A 17,601-nucleotide genomic window follows, 5' to 3' on the forward strand; every position below is an offset into this window, starting at 1 on the left:
TGCTAAAATACCATTCTAAAACATTCTAAAGCCCACACTTCTCCAGTTAAAAAACTACCAAACAACTAAAAGAACAAATGAAAAATTGGAACAGTCCTTAAAAATTGAAACCTCTTGTAAGCAAAGTTAACAAGAAGACAGTGAACAAAAATAGGAAAATGAAAAATGTGCAGACTTGACGTGAATAAATCCTGGAGGAACTCTTCAGAGAAAAATAGTCTCTATGTCACTGAGCATCATGGATGGCCTGCTGATGCACTTGTCCGCAACTTTCTTAACAAAATAAGATTCTATTCCTTACCTGATTGTCTTCACAAAAACAACCATAACTCACAGCCCTACTCAATGGCATTTCCTTAATTAGAAAATGACCTCGAAATTGAACATTTCGTAAAAAACGAATGCTTTATTCCACATGATAGACATATTATACATACATTATATACGTGCAGTTCACCGTTGAAAGGTGCTAGTATACATTTGCTGTGCGTTCTTCTTGGCGACCTCTGCTTCGAGTTCCTGAATTTTGGTGTAGTATGTGTAGATGCTGACTAATATGGCTGCCTGAAAAATAAATAGGCCATTAGAAGGAGCAGGGCAAAAGCCCATTGAGGGCTCACAGGCTTGATAACCAGAAATTTTCCATTTGACAAATTTTCTTGAATTTTCAGGGAATTTTGAGAATTAGCAGGGAAATGCGGGAAATTATATTGGGAATAAAGGTTTTTGTGGCTAAAGATTGTGGTCTGGAAAAGTCACAAAACAATTGGTGAAAAGAAAGAATGGCATAAGCAACGCCAGTGTGAAAAACATTCTTTACAGCTACCTACGAGATGTCTGTATGCTCAGTTGCTACCATTGATGTGAAGCTAAGGTTCCACGCATTCCCTCTTTTCAAGATGGCCATGAATGAGATATCCGAGATAACACCATTACAGCAATCAGCACTGAGCCCCTAGTGCCATTGCCTCGCCGATAGTAGAATTCGTACTATTGTTACTTTGTCAGATAAACTATTGCCTTTACATATGACATCCTTGACACTGCAGACATTAAGTTATCTGTTAAACATAAATAAGAAAAAAAGTGGTTCCCTCTTGTGTCCACTCTTGCGCTCTTCTGTGTATTGCATCTCAGCGCTCTTTTGCGCTGTATGTAAATGCAGAGCAATTTCAAGTGATGTGTTTCTCACAGTGATGCTACATTTGCATTATGCTGTTTCCATTTCATTTTTAGCCCGTTGAGTGCTCAAAAGTTCTGTTGGCTAAGTTACAGAACACTTCAACATTTTTTCCAGTTTTCGAAATTAGGGTGTTGGCCTATACGATGAAGAGTGACCAATTTGGAGTAAATATTGAGATGATAGTACTACCCTCAATCGTAAAGCCGCATATGAGGTACGAGTTTATGATAGCCATTTACGTGCTTAATTTATTTGCTTTCTTCAAGTGTACTGTGAGTTAATGAAGCTTGAAATTGGATTCTTAACTTTCTCTTTCAACATGTAGCCATAGGTGATGTGGTGGCCAGTTTTCTCATAAGGTGACCCTGCTTGAGACACAGTCTAGTATGAAAAAAGAAAAATACGACTTGTAGTACTTAGCAAATACCTGCACTTTGGTTTTCATTAATCTCGAGGAACAACAATGATTAAGAGAAAAGTACTGTAAAATAAATGTAGGGAAAAGTGCAGGGTTTTTTAAAAGCACTGCGGGGAAAAAAGTGCCTACAGTATTGTACTAGAGCAGAAGCTGGGGTTGAAACCGGTCACTGCTTCAAGATCCAGATTTAGTAAGCCTTTTGTTTGCTGCATGTGTTTAGTTAGCCTTTTTATTAGCGTTATTAGGTAGCATACATATGTTGCCGCCACTGCTGTGAGCCTGAGTTTTTACAACCACATCTAATACTCTCATTGTTAATATTCAGCTCCGGACGATGCAATATTTGTTGGACCAAAGGAAAACGATACTGATCGGTTAATGTTATTAAAGCGTGGTTTGTCTGCAAAAATACAACCAAATTTTTTATTTTTTTCACTTATCCTGCCTTCCTGTAGTATCTACTGGGACTTAAAATGCATAACGTGGACTCGGCATGCTACTTGCAATAACCATTTGAAAATAACAGTGCCTTTTGAGGCGGAATCTCCAGTCTTGTGTGAGTTTCTGTGAGGCAACTACCACAGAACAAGGGTGAATTGGGGGGGAAAATCCCATCCCCAAAATGAGAATTTTAATGCAGACGAACTGCATTGGTGCCCATTTTTTCTACTCAAAGTTATGTATGTTGCAGATAAGATAGGAACGCTTTCTCCGAGAGTTGCTCATCAACCTGCACCTGTCTAGGAGGGAGACAGATTTTGATGACAACGGTTGATGCACCCTTCAAAGGGAATGTAGCCTTACCTCTAGAAAGATCCACACATAGACTGGTACCACCTCTGCTGAATATGTATCCTGAAAGAGTGAAGGTTTAGGCATTAAATGAAGCGTGTTCACGGGTGTATTTCGCTAGTATAGCATATTTTAATTACTGTAAGCCTGACTAATGTTACTGAATTTAAAGCAAGCGACAAGGACTAGTACCAGCTATCCTGATCTGGTACCCCCCCCCCAAATTTTCTGTGTTCTCGAAGTGTGCGCTCTACTGCCTGTTGCAGTAAGAAGACAGTTTTGACACTGAGCTGCGTTAGCCTGTGCATTACTTTATCAAATATTCTATAGTCAGCCTTAAAAGGCAGTGCTGCAAACTTACCGTCGTGAACTCCTCTTCAGTGTAAATTTTTGGTGGTGGTGCCTGCAATAAACAGCCTTGGGTGCGGTGCATGATATTGGCAGAAAACAGATAAGAGTCATTCATCTATGTGCTTGCAAAATGCAGGTAGAGCTGTGAAAGCAAAGAGGGTAAAAAGCTGGCCACGCAATGACCACTATCTCATTTTCTGACATTTTATGGGTAGTCATGAAGAAGCACTGCCACATGTAAAAGTATGAGATGACATAGTATATCGCAGTGTTCCAGCAATGCTTTTTTTTTTTTTTTTTCACAACTTGTTCATGAGCAAAAAAGGGAAACCTGAGTTAATACCATGTTATCCATGCTGAGTGGCACTGGGTTCATGACTGAGGCTGTGCTAGCACTCGATAATGCCTTTTTAGCGTGATAGTGTTAGGGATCTCGTTGTGCAGAAAATCCAGTGTTGGCGTTGGCGTCGCCGGTGTTGTGATGAAGAAACTCCCCATAGGAGCAACCTAGGTGGGCAGCCTAGGTGATGTGACCTTCTGGAGTCATCACAACCTGCCCACCGGATTGTGAGCAAACTAACCACCATGGTAGGTGACGGTTAAATTAATGATTGGTTGCGAGAAGTTACCGAAGAGGAGCAAGCTGGATCGCACAAGCCCCAGCAATGGCAGCACCTGCCATTGCAGGGCCATCGCTTAAACCGCTGCACCACTGCGCCAGGAGTGGTACGAGGGCTCCCAGGGATCTATGAATGTAGAGTCGAGAATGACTAATTTGGCATATACGGGCATTAACCCACCAGAGCTATCGCGTCATACCCTTGGGGAGGAGAAAGTCTTCTCCAATTTTTTCGTTCTTTCGTGGGGTGCCTCTCTTAACTTCACTTTCTCAGTCCAATGCTCGTCATTAGACTTTCAGTACAGATGTGGTGTCGTTGCGGTGTAACTCTTTCTTTAGTGAGCCAAATGAAATGCATCTGTAGCAGCACCTTTTGTGTACAGAATCAAACTTCACAGCTAATTTGCTTACAGCTGTGCAAGAGCAGCAGTTTAGAAGAGAGAGCAGATTCCAGTGGGCAATGCAATTTCGGTGCTGCTGACCGCAAGAAACTCTTGAATCTGACCTCTGCACTTGGCTGAACGGACACTGTTCTTTTGTGCATTGTTGTTACTAGAGTGGCCTAATTTGTGTTGCTGAGCTAGAGTTTTTGCAACTTTAAACGTTTCTGGAAGCAACATAAGCTATATCTTTAACAATTTTACAAATCTCATCACACATAACAGTCAGAATAAGTCATTTTACCAGAAATGAGTCCTTCACGACTTCGGCAATCTGTGATAGGATGGTCGTGTTGAAGTGGACGAGAAAATAGATGAATATCCATCGGAGGCCTGATGTGTAGCTCTGTTTAAAAGAAAAAGAAAAAAAAAAGAAATGAACGTTTCTGGGATGTGTCACCCTCATTGGTACGTTAGTACTCAATGCAGTGTGTTTTTCCACCATTAATTAGTGCTTGTAAGTTTGTTATAGAGCTATGCTGAACTGGTAAGTATATGTCACATTAAAGCAAAAACTTTCAAGCGTCATGAAGTGCAATTTGAAGTAAAATTCTGCAAGTTACCCAGAAGTTTATGGCTGCTCCAATATCACATGCATAGAGACATTTGCATGCATGAATGATGAAGCCTTAGTTTTAAGACTTCCCATTTGGCATCCAAACATGGCCAGTTGATATCGAACTGAGACCGATTCCTGACCTTTTGCTCCCAGCTGTAGAAGTATAAAGTGTCTTGGTTCGAAAAGATGTCAAAAGAGCTCAGCATTTTCAAGCATATACTGAGCAATAAAAAATAGCCCCACAGCATGGTGCTGCCCTGTTGTGTAGTACTTACGATGCTGAGGAACAAAAGCCAGAAGAGACAGACAACGATGTTTGCCAGCCTGTTGAAGACCACTAGTCCATACATGGCCTGCACAGCTGGACGCTCTGGAATTGGGTACACAGAATACTATAGCTGCAGTTCGCTGCTCTTACTTGTATGGACGTGCATGAAGACATTGTGTTTACCAGTGTGGTCCAGGGTAGCAGTATAGCTGGCCATGCTGCCATATCCTATGATGATGCTGCCAGTATTGCATGCCTGGAATTAAAATGGGGTGAGAAGGGTGTCGTCACTGCCAGTGCATGCATGCTCCAGAGCATATAATTACCACGTAAAATGCTGCCAGGACAATAAGGCTCTCAGTCGTGCAAGTTGTTCTGGCACTCATGACGTTTTACAGGCAGGTTCAGTGGCTGGAAAGCTGAAATTTCGAAGAACGGCGCACAAGAACAAAGTGATCAGATGACTTGTTTTGGTACAGCGCGTAGGGCATTTCGTAGAAGGAGATGTCGCACCTTATCAAAGAGGCGTGGATGGCCTGGAATATTTATTTGCCGTGTTCGCACACCGCAAGAGCTCGTGGCGATGCGTCATTCTCTTCTTTGCCGCAGCCTCAGTGCGTGACCGCGAATTTAACGAGCGCGCCCCTGTTGGTATTGTATTCGGCCTTGCACATCGTTCGCGTTCCCTAAAGTACGCTATGCCGTGCTTAACGCTGTTCTTATTTTGCGTCATTCTACGACTTGCAAGCTATGACGACGATGTTTCGGTTTCGTCAGAGGTGTTCAGACACTTTGGCTACCGTTGGCTGCAAACAAGCCGAAGACGTTAACTGATCCGGCTATCTCTTCTGTGTGATGTCGGCTGGCCGTATCTCGTCGTGTGTAGAAGCAGTGAATTACACGTGGATTAGTGACTACATACTGTAGAAAAGGGGTGCTGGCGCTATGCCTCTGACCGAGCTTGTGTGGTAGCGTGTGGTCCGTCTCATGTGCATGTGCTTGCTGACTCCTCAATCACAGGGCGGAACGTTATGGCTCTGCGCATGTTGATGCAAGAATTTATGCAAGTCCCTGTCGTTACTCGGACATACACTGCAGCGTGTGTGCTTACGACAGCAGCAGTAGTAAGTATGCTTGAAAGAATGTCTTGCGTTTAACATTCTTCTGTGACATAGACTCCTGGTGCCCCCACATATAGTACCTAACGGTGGTCAAACGTTACAACGCATCGTTCGTTGTCGCCGGGCGCTCAGTTAACAAAACTAAGGGGGGGAAAGAAGGAAGAAAAACGGAAGGACGTTGGGTGGTAGATTGGTCGTTTTTCCCCTAGTAGCAGTTGTTCCACAGTCTGTCGTTGTGTGCTTCCGAGTTGTGTCGGCTTGTTCGCAGTGGCTCGTGCGCACAGCTGCCGGTGGCGTTCGTTCCGTTGACGAAAATTGCTTCGTGGACATGTCGCCTACATATATGTAGTTATGTTTAAGGAAACACAAGGAAAGGAAGTTCTTTCGAGGCCTGCTTTGCGTCTGCACGAAATCGCCACGCTTTGCATTGCGGTACGATAACGCGCTAACGGCGTTATCGTTCGCAAAGTTCCAGTTGGAATGGAGTTGGATGCGAGCAGCCTTCATGTACTGGATTAAATGAGCGGCGAACTCATTGGTCCATTGAACAGGCGCCTTGGCAGCGCGCAGGTGGCTGTCTACTTCTTTTTTTCCTCGTTTCTTCATCCGCATGTCTCTGCAAGTGAACTGAAAGAGCTCATTTGCATAAAAGTTGTGTGATGTTAAGCAGAATTTTGCATAAGAGACAAATGGATGAGGTGGTGAGTTCAGGGTGGGGTGATGAAATGGTCTGCTTATTTTCTCGTTAATGTGCTTCTGATATTGAAGGATCAAAGGTTCTCGGTGCAAAATATTATGGGAGAGCTGAACTAGCTGTCTGCCTGCTTGTTACCTGCATTCCTGGTGTGACTAAACACGCTGTCTGCTATGAGCACTACATTCCACTACTTCCTAGGAATGCTGAATAAGCGGGGGGGGGGGGGGGGGGGACTGGCAAAACTACAAAGCGCGAGTTTTCATTGCTTGTGCATTGGTGATATCTGAAACTAGTGGTTCAGAAGCGTGAATTTCTGGGCAAATATCTTCCAGCAAAAAAAAAAAAAAATAGCGATAACCAAGACACAGAACCAGAAGGAGGCACAAACACACACTCTGTTGCTGTTCTTTTGCTCATCCACGTGTGCTTAAAGCCATTTTCTTGCACAAGCGCACGTGCAAATGAAAAAATGAAGCCCGGTCATCATTCCATCCCAGATTCCACTCTTTGTGTGGGATTAGGGCAGATGCATAGCTTGTGTAGGGTCGGTTGTTTTTTAAATTAAAAATGGTTCAAGCAGTAAAGCTGAGATCTGGGCGAGTTGGTATGCATTCGTACTGGTGAACAGCGCAAAAAGGCGGGACAACGACAAGACAAGCGCTGACTATCAACTGGTAGTCAGCGCTTGTCTTGTCGTTGTCCCGCCTTTTTGCGCTGTTTACCAGTATGAATGCTTCAAGCAGTTCTCGCTCGTGCCTGGAATTCCTCCTGTCAATAATGCAGGCAAACATTTGCTGCTCTCTTTCACATGCAAAAGGCAGGTTGCTTCCCATGCCCACTCGCATCGTGTTGTCCTGTTCCCTGAGGCAGTCATTCAGGCGTTACCCAGTCTTCCTGATGTATACTTCCCCACTGAACATGGGGATTGAATACACTACCCCCACAGCACACTTTTTGAACTTCTTTTGTTGGTTGGTCTTGCAGGCTTGTTCTTTTTCACAGCAGGAGATGCGGGCGCAAAGACCAGAAAGCTTATGGCGGCTGAAAACACCTTTAGCTTTAGCTAGATGCCACTGTCATGTGTGGTATCAAGTAAATTTAATGCAAATAAAAGTGACATCTGAGTTGGCCCAGTGAGCATGCCAATTTTAGCAGTCCACAGCTAGTAGCCTACCACACATACAACACGCATTTTCCATCTTCTCAAAGTGCCCATGGCTTAACGTATTGGCAATATTTGAACAATTTTAAAACTGCAAAGAGTGGCTCGTCAGAAGCACCCCAGTTGTTCAGGAATAAAAGTGCCCAGCTTGACATAGGACGTAATAGTCATTAGGCTTAAAGAAACTTGCTTGGGAATCAAACTGAGAAAGTGGTAACATGCATTCCCTCAAGAACCCTACGAACCAGAGAATGTCAAGTGACAGTGATGGGCTCAGTGTACGTCCTTTCAGTATGCACTTTCTTCGCGTTCATGTCCCTCACATCTGACATGCTATTGCAAATAGTGGCACTCTCTCAGGGAGCAAAGATGTTTTTTTTTTTTTCAGTTACCTGTGATTGCACAAATGGTAAACTCAGCGTTTCACACAAGCTGCTTACAGGGAGTGTGCACTCAAGCCACAGTGGCCGTTGTTTTGGTGTACATGGAGTAAGACGAAAGGCCACTTGCAAGTCTAATGGTCTTATCGCCACCTGTTTTGGTCCACATCTCTGAAAATGGCATTTATCATGCAAAGTGAATACTTTCCGTACCCTTTAGCTCGAAGACTATATTAGTTCACACTGCGGTTGCATCAAAAACAGTGAACAAATGCTTCGTGTAGTAAAACCCAATACTGCTCATAAAAATTGCAGTTATTAACATTGTACAAACATTTCTAAGACAGAATGTGGCTATACCTCCTAGCTGCCAGTGGAGGTCACAGTATAGAGGCAGCCATGTAGTCTCCTTTTTTTAGGGGGCTTCTTTGCGTCTTGAATCTTTTCCCTCAACATGTGCCTCTGCATGACATTTGTGTGTGCAGTAGTTTGTGGAACACAGTTGTTTCACTGTTACTGTAGAGTAGAACAAGTCCCATTAAGGGGGGATGCGGGGCTAAAATAACAAATTTCACCCCCCAAAAAAAGCTTTTTCTAAATTTGTTATGTTTTGCATTCCTGATTTAATAAAGAAACTTCTTTCTAAGTTTGGTTATCTGTAATGTAGAAAAGAAGAAAATTATTCTTTTTACAAGACGGTGGTGTGTATTCGCTGTTGAAAGCGCCTATGAATGCCTTTTTCAAGACATGGCCGCAGAGCGGGCAACAAACCGAATTCAGAGAATGTCCATGTTAGAAAGTTAATTTTGCACAGTTTCTATTTATGGGAGACCTTCTATCATGAGTACACCAGATCTTATAAGAAAGACTAAGCAAGAAAGGCATATTTTTGACCGTGGCAATTGCGGATAGGCTAGCAAACTGAAACAGAAACGCAGATTGGTGGAAACACAGCACATGACCTTCCAGCGCTATTTTCGTGCCACTCAGTCTCGCTAAGCCAGACGTTGTTTCGGCTGTGTTAGACGTTGCTTATTTGTTTATCTTTCCAACCAACTAAGCAACCAAGGAGAATATTTAACAGGGCGCCAGACAGCTCTAAAGCTGGAAAAAAAAAGGGAAACTTGAAGCAGTTGCCATAGAGCAGCATTGTGTAGGAAGAGCAGGGCTGAACCTGTGCAGCAGGACACTTTGATTATTTTTGGTCATAAAGTTAAATAGCGTTGTGAAATCTTTGAAAAGAACTTCGTTTTTAAAAAGATGAGATTTTTGCAGAAATGACAAAAAAAAAAACACGTGACTGGCCTTATCTTGCACTATAAACCACCTCGAAGGTATCTACTCGCAAACAGTATATCTTAATTATTTCTGAAATGATAATTTTCCTAAGCTGACACACCTAATTGTTCTATGACAGCTGTAAGCTTTTTTCTGTTTGCGCTATGGTAATTAAATTTCGCATATAGTCCGATGACAAGAAGCCAAACCATGCCCGAAATTTTTGTCAAAATTGGTGGAGCAGTTCAGAAGTTGACTCTTCAGCCTAGCATACCCCCTAAATGCCACCTTGGTGATCATCCCAGTTGGCATCAGCTCAGGCCTTGCTGGCCCCAGAACAAACTAGCAAGCCTCTGTTATTCCCCAAGCTACACATTTCCATTTGGGATTGCAGAGACTGACAGTCTGTGTGCATGCTAGTAAGAGATTTGTTTTGTCTACATATTATTAGAGGAAACCTTTCCAAACATTTGTAAGATTTTGTTCATTTTGGTCAACTATCACCAGTTCATATTTTTTGGTAAGTAAATTGCTTTCGACAGAACTGAAATAGAACTTTATTATGGTTTTCTTATATCTGTAAGCTGCAAAAAAGTGTTGCTTTTTTTTGCATGAGTTGCATGTTCTTTCAATCATACCTAGATGCAGTGGTGAACTAACTGACCATGGTGAAGATATATTGTGTGATTCTTGGTTATGGGGTTTTGGCTGAGCATTTTTGTCTCCCATTTCTGTAGAGCACTTGATAACCAGCTCATTCTTTTTTCTTTTCAGCATCTAGATATCATTTCACCATTCCAGCTTTACTTCAACCCTACCTTGATTATAAAGCACTATCAAGTAAGTCTTTCCATCCCTTATCATCTCTTGCAATTAAAGGAAATGTTTTCTTTTTGTGCTGGTCAGGTATGCTTACAGAGCAGTTACAATCATTTGTGTAGGCCTGTATTTGCAGAAATTCAAAAGGATCTTTTTTTTTTTTAAATTTGGGATTACTCAACCAACTTAACCAGTTGCTTAGCCATCTATACAGACAGTAGGTAATTAGCATTTATACTTGCCAAGGTAATTCTAGTTGGTTGCTTATTGTGCCATATCACTGTGTGCTGTGGGAGATGAATGCACTCCTGATTGGCACCTGTAGCTTCTTCAGTACCAATTCCAGCGAATTGTGAAACATAATATGGGTGGCTGTCACTCTTGAGAGTCAGTCATGTTGCCAAATAAAACAGGTTTTGTGGGTTTATTAGTTCTAACTCCAGGTTCAGTGCTCACCATATTTGTGAGAATATGTGTGTAGTTTTCTGTGAATCAGCAGTACTACTATGAAAATATTTGCAGATAACATTGTTTAGGTCTCATAATAACAACAACATTATTTTTTTGTTTTTGAAGAGGCTTACGGTGCTGTGCACACCAAATGTGGTTGCCTTTTTGTCCTTGGGACACCATAATTTGTTTTGTAAGCAATGCAAGTGACATGTCGTCTTTCTGTCGTGCAGGTATGGAGGCTCATAACGACTTTCCTGTTTTTTGGCACTCTTGGCTTCGCGTTCTTCTTCAACATGCTGTTCACTGTCCGGTATTGCCGAATGCTGGAGGAAGGCTCCTTTCGGGGCAGGACAGCAGACTTTTTCTACATGTTTCTCCTTGGTGGATCACTGATAATTGTATCCTTTTGACGTTCTAGTATTCTTTTCTGCTATGCTGGATGTATCCACTGCAGATCTGCATCCCTTACTGTGAATTCCACTGGTCGGTTTGAAGCCACCTTTTGAACTACACCAGAGGAGCTAAATTTGTGACAGAATTGTCCAACCTCTACAGGCCAGTGAAAAACAAATACAGTCCAGCAGAGATCCTGGCAGTTGACATGACATGCACATTGGGTTCTAGAATTCGTGCCCAGCATATTCTCATCGTAATTTCATTTTCGGCTCTATGTCTTCTAATGAAACAGAGCAGTCACTCCTGAGATGCACCACATTTTGCTAGACTTTATCACCAATGCATGCCCACATTTGTGGATTACCCATTTGTCCCAGTAGTTGTGTGCTAAGCTATTGACATAGCAAATGATTTTCGGTTGTTTGTAAGTTAGTTAAGGGAACTTTTTAATGAACATTCCACTAAGCACATACGTCTAGCCAGTGTTGCTGCTGCTGCTGTGTGAACTGCTTAAACTGCTATTTGGTGAGAAACTTAGCTGTCCTGTGAGCTTCCCAAACAGATGACACCACATGAGACTTCAATGTCAATCAAATGCCTACAGTGGTCCTGTAGTGCCTCAGACCTTGCTGCCTAACAGGCTATTTCTGGAATTGATAGCACCTCACTTTCGAATTTATTGCACAGTCTACCTCTGCTCAGTGGACCTAGGAATGGTGCTGCACTGTGGAGAATTTTTCTTGGATCCACTGAGCAGCGATGAATTGCGCCAGAAAAGTGGAGGGAGTTGCTGTAAAACAACCAACAAAACATGCCGATTCAGTTTGGATCAGCCGATGAAAAACACATACTGTTTACGAGCAAGAGAAGCTGCTCCAAATCGACCAGTAAAATTGATCATTAGTATTCTTAAAACTTGTATTAAATGACCAGGAAAAAAAAAAGAAGAAAAAAATCTGGAGCAGACAGCAGCTCTTAACTTGGAATTTTCTTGCGCATGAAAACGAGTGTATGGCTCACCTTAATTCAGCGTCATGCCAGAATGAAATGGGGACAGTTTCTGTGCACAGATTTTTGGCTTTTCTCTATTCACTCCTCTGAGAAAGTATCGCAATTATGATTTATTTGTTGATGTAATGGGGTTGTGCCTAAAGAGCATTAAGCAGTTAAGCATCAGCATAACATTATAGGCTCAGATATTATAATGTAAAGTGTGCTGATTTATTTGACCAATTTTGCCTGTTTCTGCCTGATGGTGCTTCAGTTAAAAAGACACTGAACACAACTTCACCTGTAATTTGTTAGTAAAATTCAGTTATGTTTATTGTGCCACTCTTGATGCTTGTTCGGCAACCAAAGATATATTTATTGTTTGGAAATTGCCAGTTGATGACGGACATTTTTTCCCTGCCACTTGATTCAAACTCGTGGGGATGACTATGTTGAAAGGATTTGCATTTTGTGACTGCTGGCCTGAAGAAGTGGAGGCAGTGCTGCCTAACTCGATAGAATCACCAGTAAAAAAAGTACTTGGTGCCATTGCTGTTTGCATGTTAAAGTGACTTCTGGTGTCAGTACCTGCACGTAATTCTTTTGGCCTTTTCTAACTCAAAGGTCCGGTTTCAGCGAAAGTGGCTTCTTTGTCATTAGAGCATGCTACTTGGTCGATGACGGCCAACTTCATTTTGTCCTAAGTGTCCCTTTTAAGGGCAGCTGAAGAGGTTTGAGAATTCTATTGAGCTTGAAGAGGTTGAATGTGTGAAACTTGCTGGTAAAAAATGTGAAGTCTTTGTGCTAGCATTTTAAATGTAAATGCTGTAATCACCGAATGAAGCTGTGTAGGTGTTCAGGCTTCTGCATAGTGCAGAACACCAGGCAGGGGCCACAGTGATGGCGTCACCTTCAGTGGCGCTCCATCTTTTCAGCAAAGAAACGGTTGCTTGAAGAAAGGAAATGAACGCCACCAAAGGTAGAGCCCACAAAGCATTTTTAGCGGCTTTGAACGACGCACGGTAGCATGTGAGCGGAGGCAGCGGAAGTTTGAAGTTTTGGCAACAGTGACGGCATCACAATCTTTTCTGCACTTCTCTGACGTAGTGAGGAGAAGCCTGAATGCCGTCACTGTTCTAATTGATGATTACATCATCATTTTAAATGCCAGCGCAAAACTGCTTGGAAGGCGTCACGTAACATTTTCATACATTTCAAATCCTTGAGTCGCCTCAAATTCTCCCTTTAAGTTTTCCCTTTAAGTTTGTGGCATAGTTCTTGCTGGCTGGACGAGGTATGAGATCATGATGTGACAGTGCTCATTGCTCATTTATCGTGTCAAACTGCACTGTCTCTGTTCCTTAGCATCTTGCCCCACAGGTGATAGGGATGTTTGTAAATCAGCTCTTCCTGGGGCACGCCTTCACCACAATGCTGGTGTACATATGGAGCCGGCGGAACCCGTACTTCCGGCTCAACTTCTTCGGTCTCATCAACTTCCAGGCACCGTACCTGCCTTGGGTGCTGCTGGGCTTCTCGCTCATCCTGGGCAACTCAGTGATTGTTGACATCGTAGGTGAGACTGTGTGCCACCTCTGCTCCAGCCTGAATTGGAAATGCAATGCCAGGCTGCCAAGATCAAATTTCAGTGTTTTCATTCTTTTCCTTGTGGTTGGATATACAGACATTGCAGTAATAGCATATTACATCAAGTGCCCCAACATGCTGTAAATTTTTTTATTTTGGGGCATTTTTTTTTTCTTTTATGCATGGTTTTCAGTTCCGGTTTCCCAAACAAAGCTTTGTATGAGCTTGGGAAGGCACAGCTTATACTTGTTTCGCACTTTAAGAACAGACATCTCATTGCGCTTCGAGCTACAATGTGTGCACTCTTTTGCCCAAGCTTGTCATAGTAATTCTGCATACTCTGCACAATTTCTTTATCTGACTTTTAATTTCATACTTGGAAAACGATAAAAAGCTTCAGTGTTTAAGCTATCATCAACACTCATCATTTAGCATGTCCTAGCAGCTGCAGATGACCACTGTTCACTCGTAGCGAACGTGACAAGGAAAGCACTCAATGCATTTTGTACGTTAGCTGCAGTGCCAGAGAAAAGGTTTTAGTGCAGAGGGAAGTGCCTATGGCATGGTTGGCCCTCGTCGAAGTGTGATCAAATCCCTTTCCCTTCAATTGATTGCAGGCGTGATTGTGGGCCATATTTATTATTTCCTGGAGGATGTCTTTCCAAACCAAAGAGGCGGATTCCGCTTGCTGGCTACACCCAAATTCATGTGAGTTGCTCATCTGATCTGCGCACTGCTGACCACCATTTGGCCACTTTGTGGAGGGAACTGTTGTTTAGTACAGTACTGTTCCCCTAACCAAGTCGATCCAGTGTCATAAAGGGAATTTGTTGCTCTGACACGTCTGATTCAAAGCCTGCTTCAGTTATCCATGACATCTTGTTAATTTAAATGGTTGACTGTAACCCTTGTATCATGTGGTATTCTCATGGCTTTGAAAATCTGGGGAGCGGTTCTGCTCTTCCAGCACTTCGTGCAAGGTTTTCTATTACCAGCTGAGTTCAGTGTAGCTCCTTTCTAGCAGGTCTTTTATAGGTCTTTTCAGCTTTGGCACTTCACCTGTCTAATGGGCACAAATGTTAAAGGAGTGTTGACTTGGGCTAGTAGATGTGTACCGAACTAGAATGGGCAAAGATTGTAGAGAAAATGATGGTCGATTTGTGTAGTTAGGGAAAATGTCAATTAGGTACACTAGCACTTTGATTTTAATTTCAAGTCCGGTGCGGTGTTTGGATCCATTCTTCACAGATGGAAGTTGTTCAAATAGAAATAATGGGTTTATGCCCATATGTGTGGAATTGGTCATCCTCTACTTTATATTTATAGATCCTTGGGAGCCGTCATTTCACTCCTAGAATGACTTCAGACATCGAGTTTTTGCGAGTATGCGTGTAGCAGTGTTACTGCACTAAAATGGGTCAGAGGAATAGACACAGGCAGGCATGGGCAAAATGGTATTGTAGCTTTCTCTCCAAGGTTTTTTGGCTGTTTTCTTCCTTTGACCTAATTTTCCTTCACTGTTTTTCTATATTCCAGTTTAATTGCCATACAGGCTCATGACAGAGGTGGCAGTACTTTGGAAGATCTGAGTATCTTACATCAGCATTTAATATGAAAGAAGCCAACAGCCACAGAAACCAAGGGGCACAGGGGATTTTTTTTTAAATTAATTTATTTATTTTGTGGTGTTGATCAATTTAGAATTTTTACTGAACATGTTATCGCTTAAAGCTAATTGATTAGAAAAGCAGAAGAAAAAACAACCACTGCCGCCGGTGGGATCCGAACCCACGACCTCCGAATTACGCGTCCGGTGCTCTACCTCTGAGCTACGGCGACGGCTGTCAAATCTTCTGCTTTCGGGGGTATTTATGTTTACAAGTAACCTAACCTTGAGAGTGTTCATCAGCGCCACCCACGTTCATAAGCGGCGGACGTAGAACGTCCGTCGCCGTAGCTCAGAGGTAGAGCACCGGACGCGTAATTCGGAGGTCATGGGTTCGAACCCACGACCTCCGAATTACGCGTCCGGTGCTCTACCTCTGAGCTACGGCGACGGACGTTCTACGTCCGCCGCTTATGAACGTGGGTGGCGCTGATGAACACTCTCAAGGTTAGGTTATTTGTAAACATAAATACCCCCGAAAGCAGAAGATTTGACAGCCGTCGCCGTAGCTCAGAGGTAGAGCACCGGACGCGTAATTCGGAGGTCGTGGGTTCGGATCCCACCGGCGGCAGTGGTTGTTTTTTCTTCTGCTTTTCTAATCAATTAGCTTTAAGCGATAACATGTTCAGTAAAAATTCTAAATTGATCAACACCACAAAATAAATAAATTAATTAAAAAAAAATCCCCTGTGCCCCTTGGTTTCTGTGGCTGTTGGCTTCTTTCATATTTATAACGAGCCCCTCATTCCCCTTCCCTTGTTTGCTTATCAGCATTTAATGTTGGATATCAAATTTGATTTGTATAGTGCTGGAGTGATCTTCCAATTGCTGTGGGCTGTGTTTGTGTTGCTAGAAAGCATCTATTTTTACTTCTATGAATCCCTGTTTCATCACCCTTTGCTCCAGAAGGAGAAGTTATCGTACTTGTTGGAACAAAAGTCTCCAGGATATGTGAAATGCGGTCTAGGTGTAATAGTAGTATATAGTTGCCAGCGACTGCCTGCATGTCCTGCAGGCTTGCCCCTGTTAACGTCCCTTGTCCTTTGTTCCAGATGTGGCAAAGACTTGTCTAATTATGTAGAACAAACTTGTCCTGATTCTTCTTCTTTGCAGCTTTGTTCTATTTTTATACGATGTTTTTGTTTTTGATGAGCCCTTTCCACTTCAACCTATCATTAACCCATTCCCTTCTTGAGCTTCTTCATGTGTAGATATTCCTCTACATTGTCTTGCCACATCTCCCTGGGTTATCCCTCTGGCCTTTTCTCGTCAACTTCAAGTTTGGTCACCTTTTTTTTCAATTTATTGACTCCACAGCGTTAACTGACTGCATTTGGAAAGCTTGCGTAGTTGCAACCACTCAAAGAGACCATGAGTGTGGCCATGAAGACAATTTTCTCAGAGGAATTGCCTAAATATTTGTATGAACAAACTATGATTGAGTGGAATGCTATGCCCCGTGCAGTGGGAGATTAACGTTCGTGGTACAGTTTTATCACAGTATCATAGTTAACTAAGATATAACATTACTGGAATAGGTCACTCATTAAGCCTGTATTTGCATGTTTCTTTGCAGCAAGTACCTGTTTGAATCGCCACCACCTGACCCCAACTACAACCCACTGCCCGAAGACAGACCGGGGGGTTTTGACTGGGGGAACAATGGAAACTGAGGCAGTTGGCTACAGATATTTCTCTTTTCCAGTTTTATTTTTCCTACTAGCATGTTACTATTGTTGGTGGCTAATGCTGGTGAGGAAAACAGGCCGTGGGCCTTTTGTTTGTCTTTTAAATTAAAGTTGCAGTTATGTTCTTTTCATGTGGACTTTGCACTCCATTCTGCTGTGACAGCTGCTGCTTTCCATTTTCGGAAAGTAGCAGCTGTCATTTTTAATCCCACAACTCAGCATTTGTAATCAGTGGCGAAATTGTTTAATGTGGTTATTTATGTAATGGACATCAATAATTTTTTATTGATTTAAACTTTTATGCAGTCTTTATTTACGCTGTCTTGGGTTTACGTATTAGACCCTACAATTGGGCTTTCCCCATAATTTTTGTTGTTAGAGTAGATAACATACATCAGATTCAGAGCTGTCTGCAAGCGGGCGTGCATGTTCCTGGGTCACATAAATGTTCGAGCACAGTGGATCTCCTGCATATGCGACACAAGAAATGAGGGGCATCTGCTCTGTATCAGAATACAGGGGCAATTTTAATGGGAAGGGATGGCAGTCTTCCCCCAAGCAAAAAACTTCTGTGGAGAAACTGCATTGGTTCACGTTATTATGACGAAAAAAAGAAATGCATTATGCCATTAGGCCCACTTCCACCGGGAGCTGCGGGAGTGTTGTCGTAAACTACATTTTTTTTTTCATGCCTCACATGACCATCGCCCAGATGTTGAAACTGAAACAGCCTG

The 17,601-nt window shown here is 42.6% G+C and overlaps 2 protein-coding genes across 3 annotated transcripts; one reads left to right on the forward strand and one right to left on the reverse strand.

Moving 5' to 3' along the window:
• Positions 1–392: 392 nt before the first annotated feature.
• Positions 393–5,410, reverse strand: LOC149364838 (uncharacterized). Of its 2 annotated transcripts, XM_089570208.1 has the most exons (8): positions 5,144–5,410; positions 4,957–5,049; positions 4,814–4,886; positions 4,638–4,732; positions 4,048–4,149; positions 2,755–2,796; positions 2,406–2,456; positions 393–564 (listed from the first exon to the last, which is right to left on the reverse strand). In XM_089570208.1, exons 2-8 carry the CDS (start codon positions 5,014–5,016, stop codon positions 454–456), a joined length of 534 nt encoding a protein of 177 aa, XP_089426334.1. In that variant the 5' UTR covers positions 5,017–5,049; positions 5,144–5,410; the 3' UTR covers positions 393–453. The 2 variants fall into 2 exon arrangements, with proteins under 2 accessions (XP_089426334.1, XP_089426335.1); XM_089570209.1 differs by lacking the exon at positions 5,144–5,410 and having other exon boundaries at positions 4,957–5,135.
• Positions 5,411–5,472: 62 nt separating this feature from the next.
• On the forward strand, positions 5,473–16,998 carry Der-2 (Derlin 2). Its single transcript, XM_089574769.1, has 6 exons — positions 5,473–5,754; positions 10,043–10,108; positions 10,771–10,938; positions 13,307–13,502; positions 14,131–14,221; positions 16,756–16,998. Exons 1-6 carry the CDS (start codon positions 5,662–5,664, stop codon positions 16,850–16,852), a joined length of 711 nt encoding a protein of 236 aa, XP_089430895.1. The 5' UTR covers positions 5,473–5,661; the 3' UTR covers positions 16,853–16,998.
• The last annotated feature ends 603 nt before the right edge of the window (positions 16,999–17,601 follow it).

This window comes from Amblyomma mixtum, chromosome 2 (assembly GCF_055824585.1).
Source record: "Amblyomma mixtum isolate Tamu chromosome 2, ASM5582458v1, whole genome shotgun sequence".
Classification (NCBI taxonomy): Eukaryota; Metazoa; Arthropoda; class Arachnida; order Ixodida; family Ixodidae; genus Amblyomma; species Amblyomma mixtum.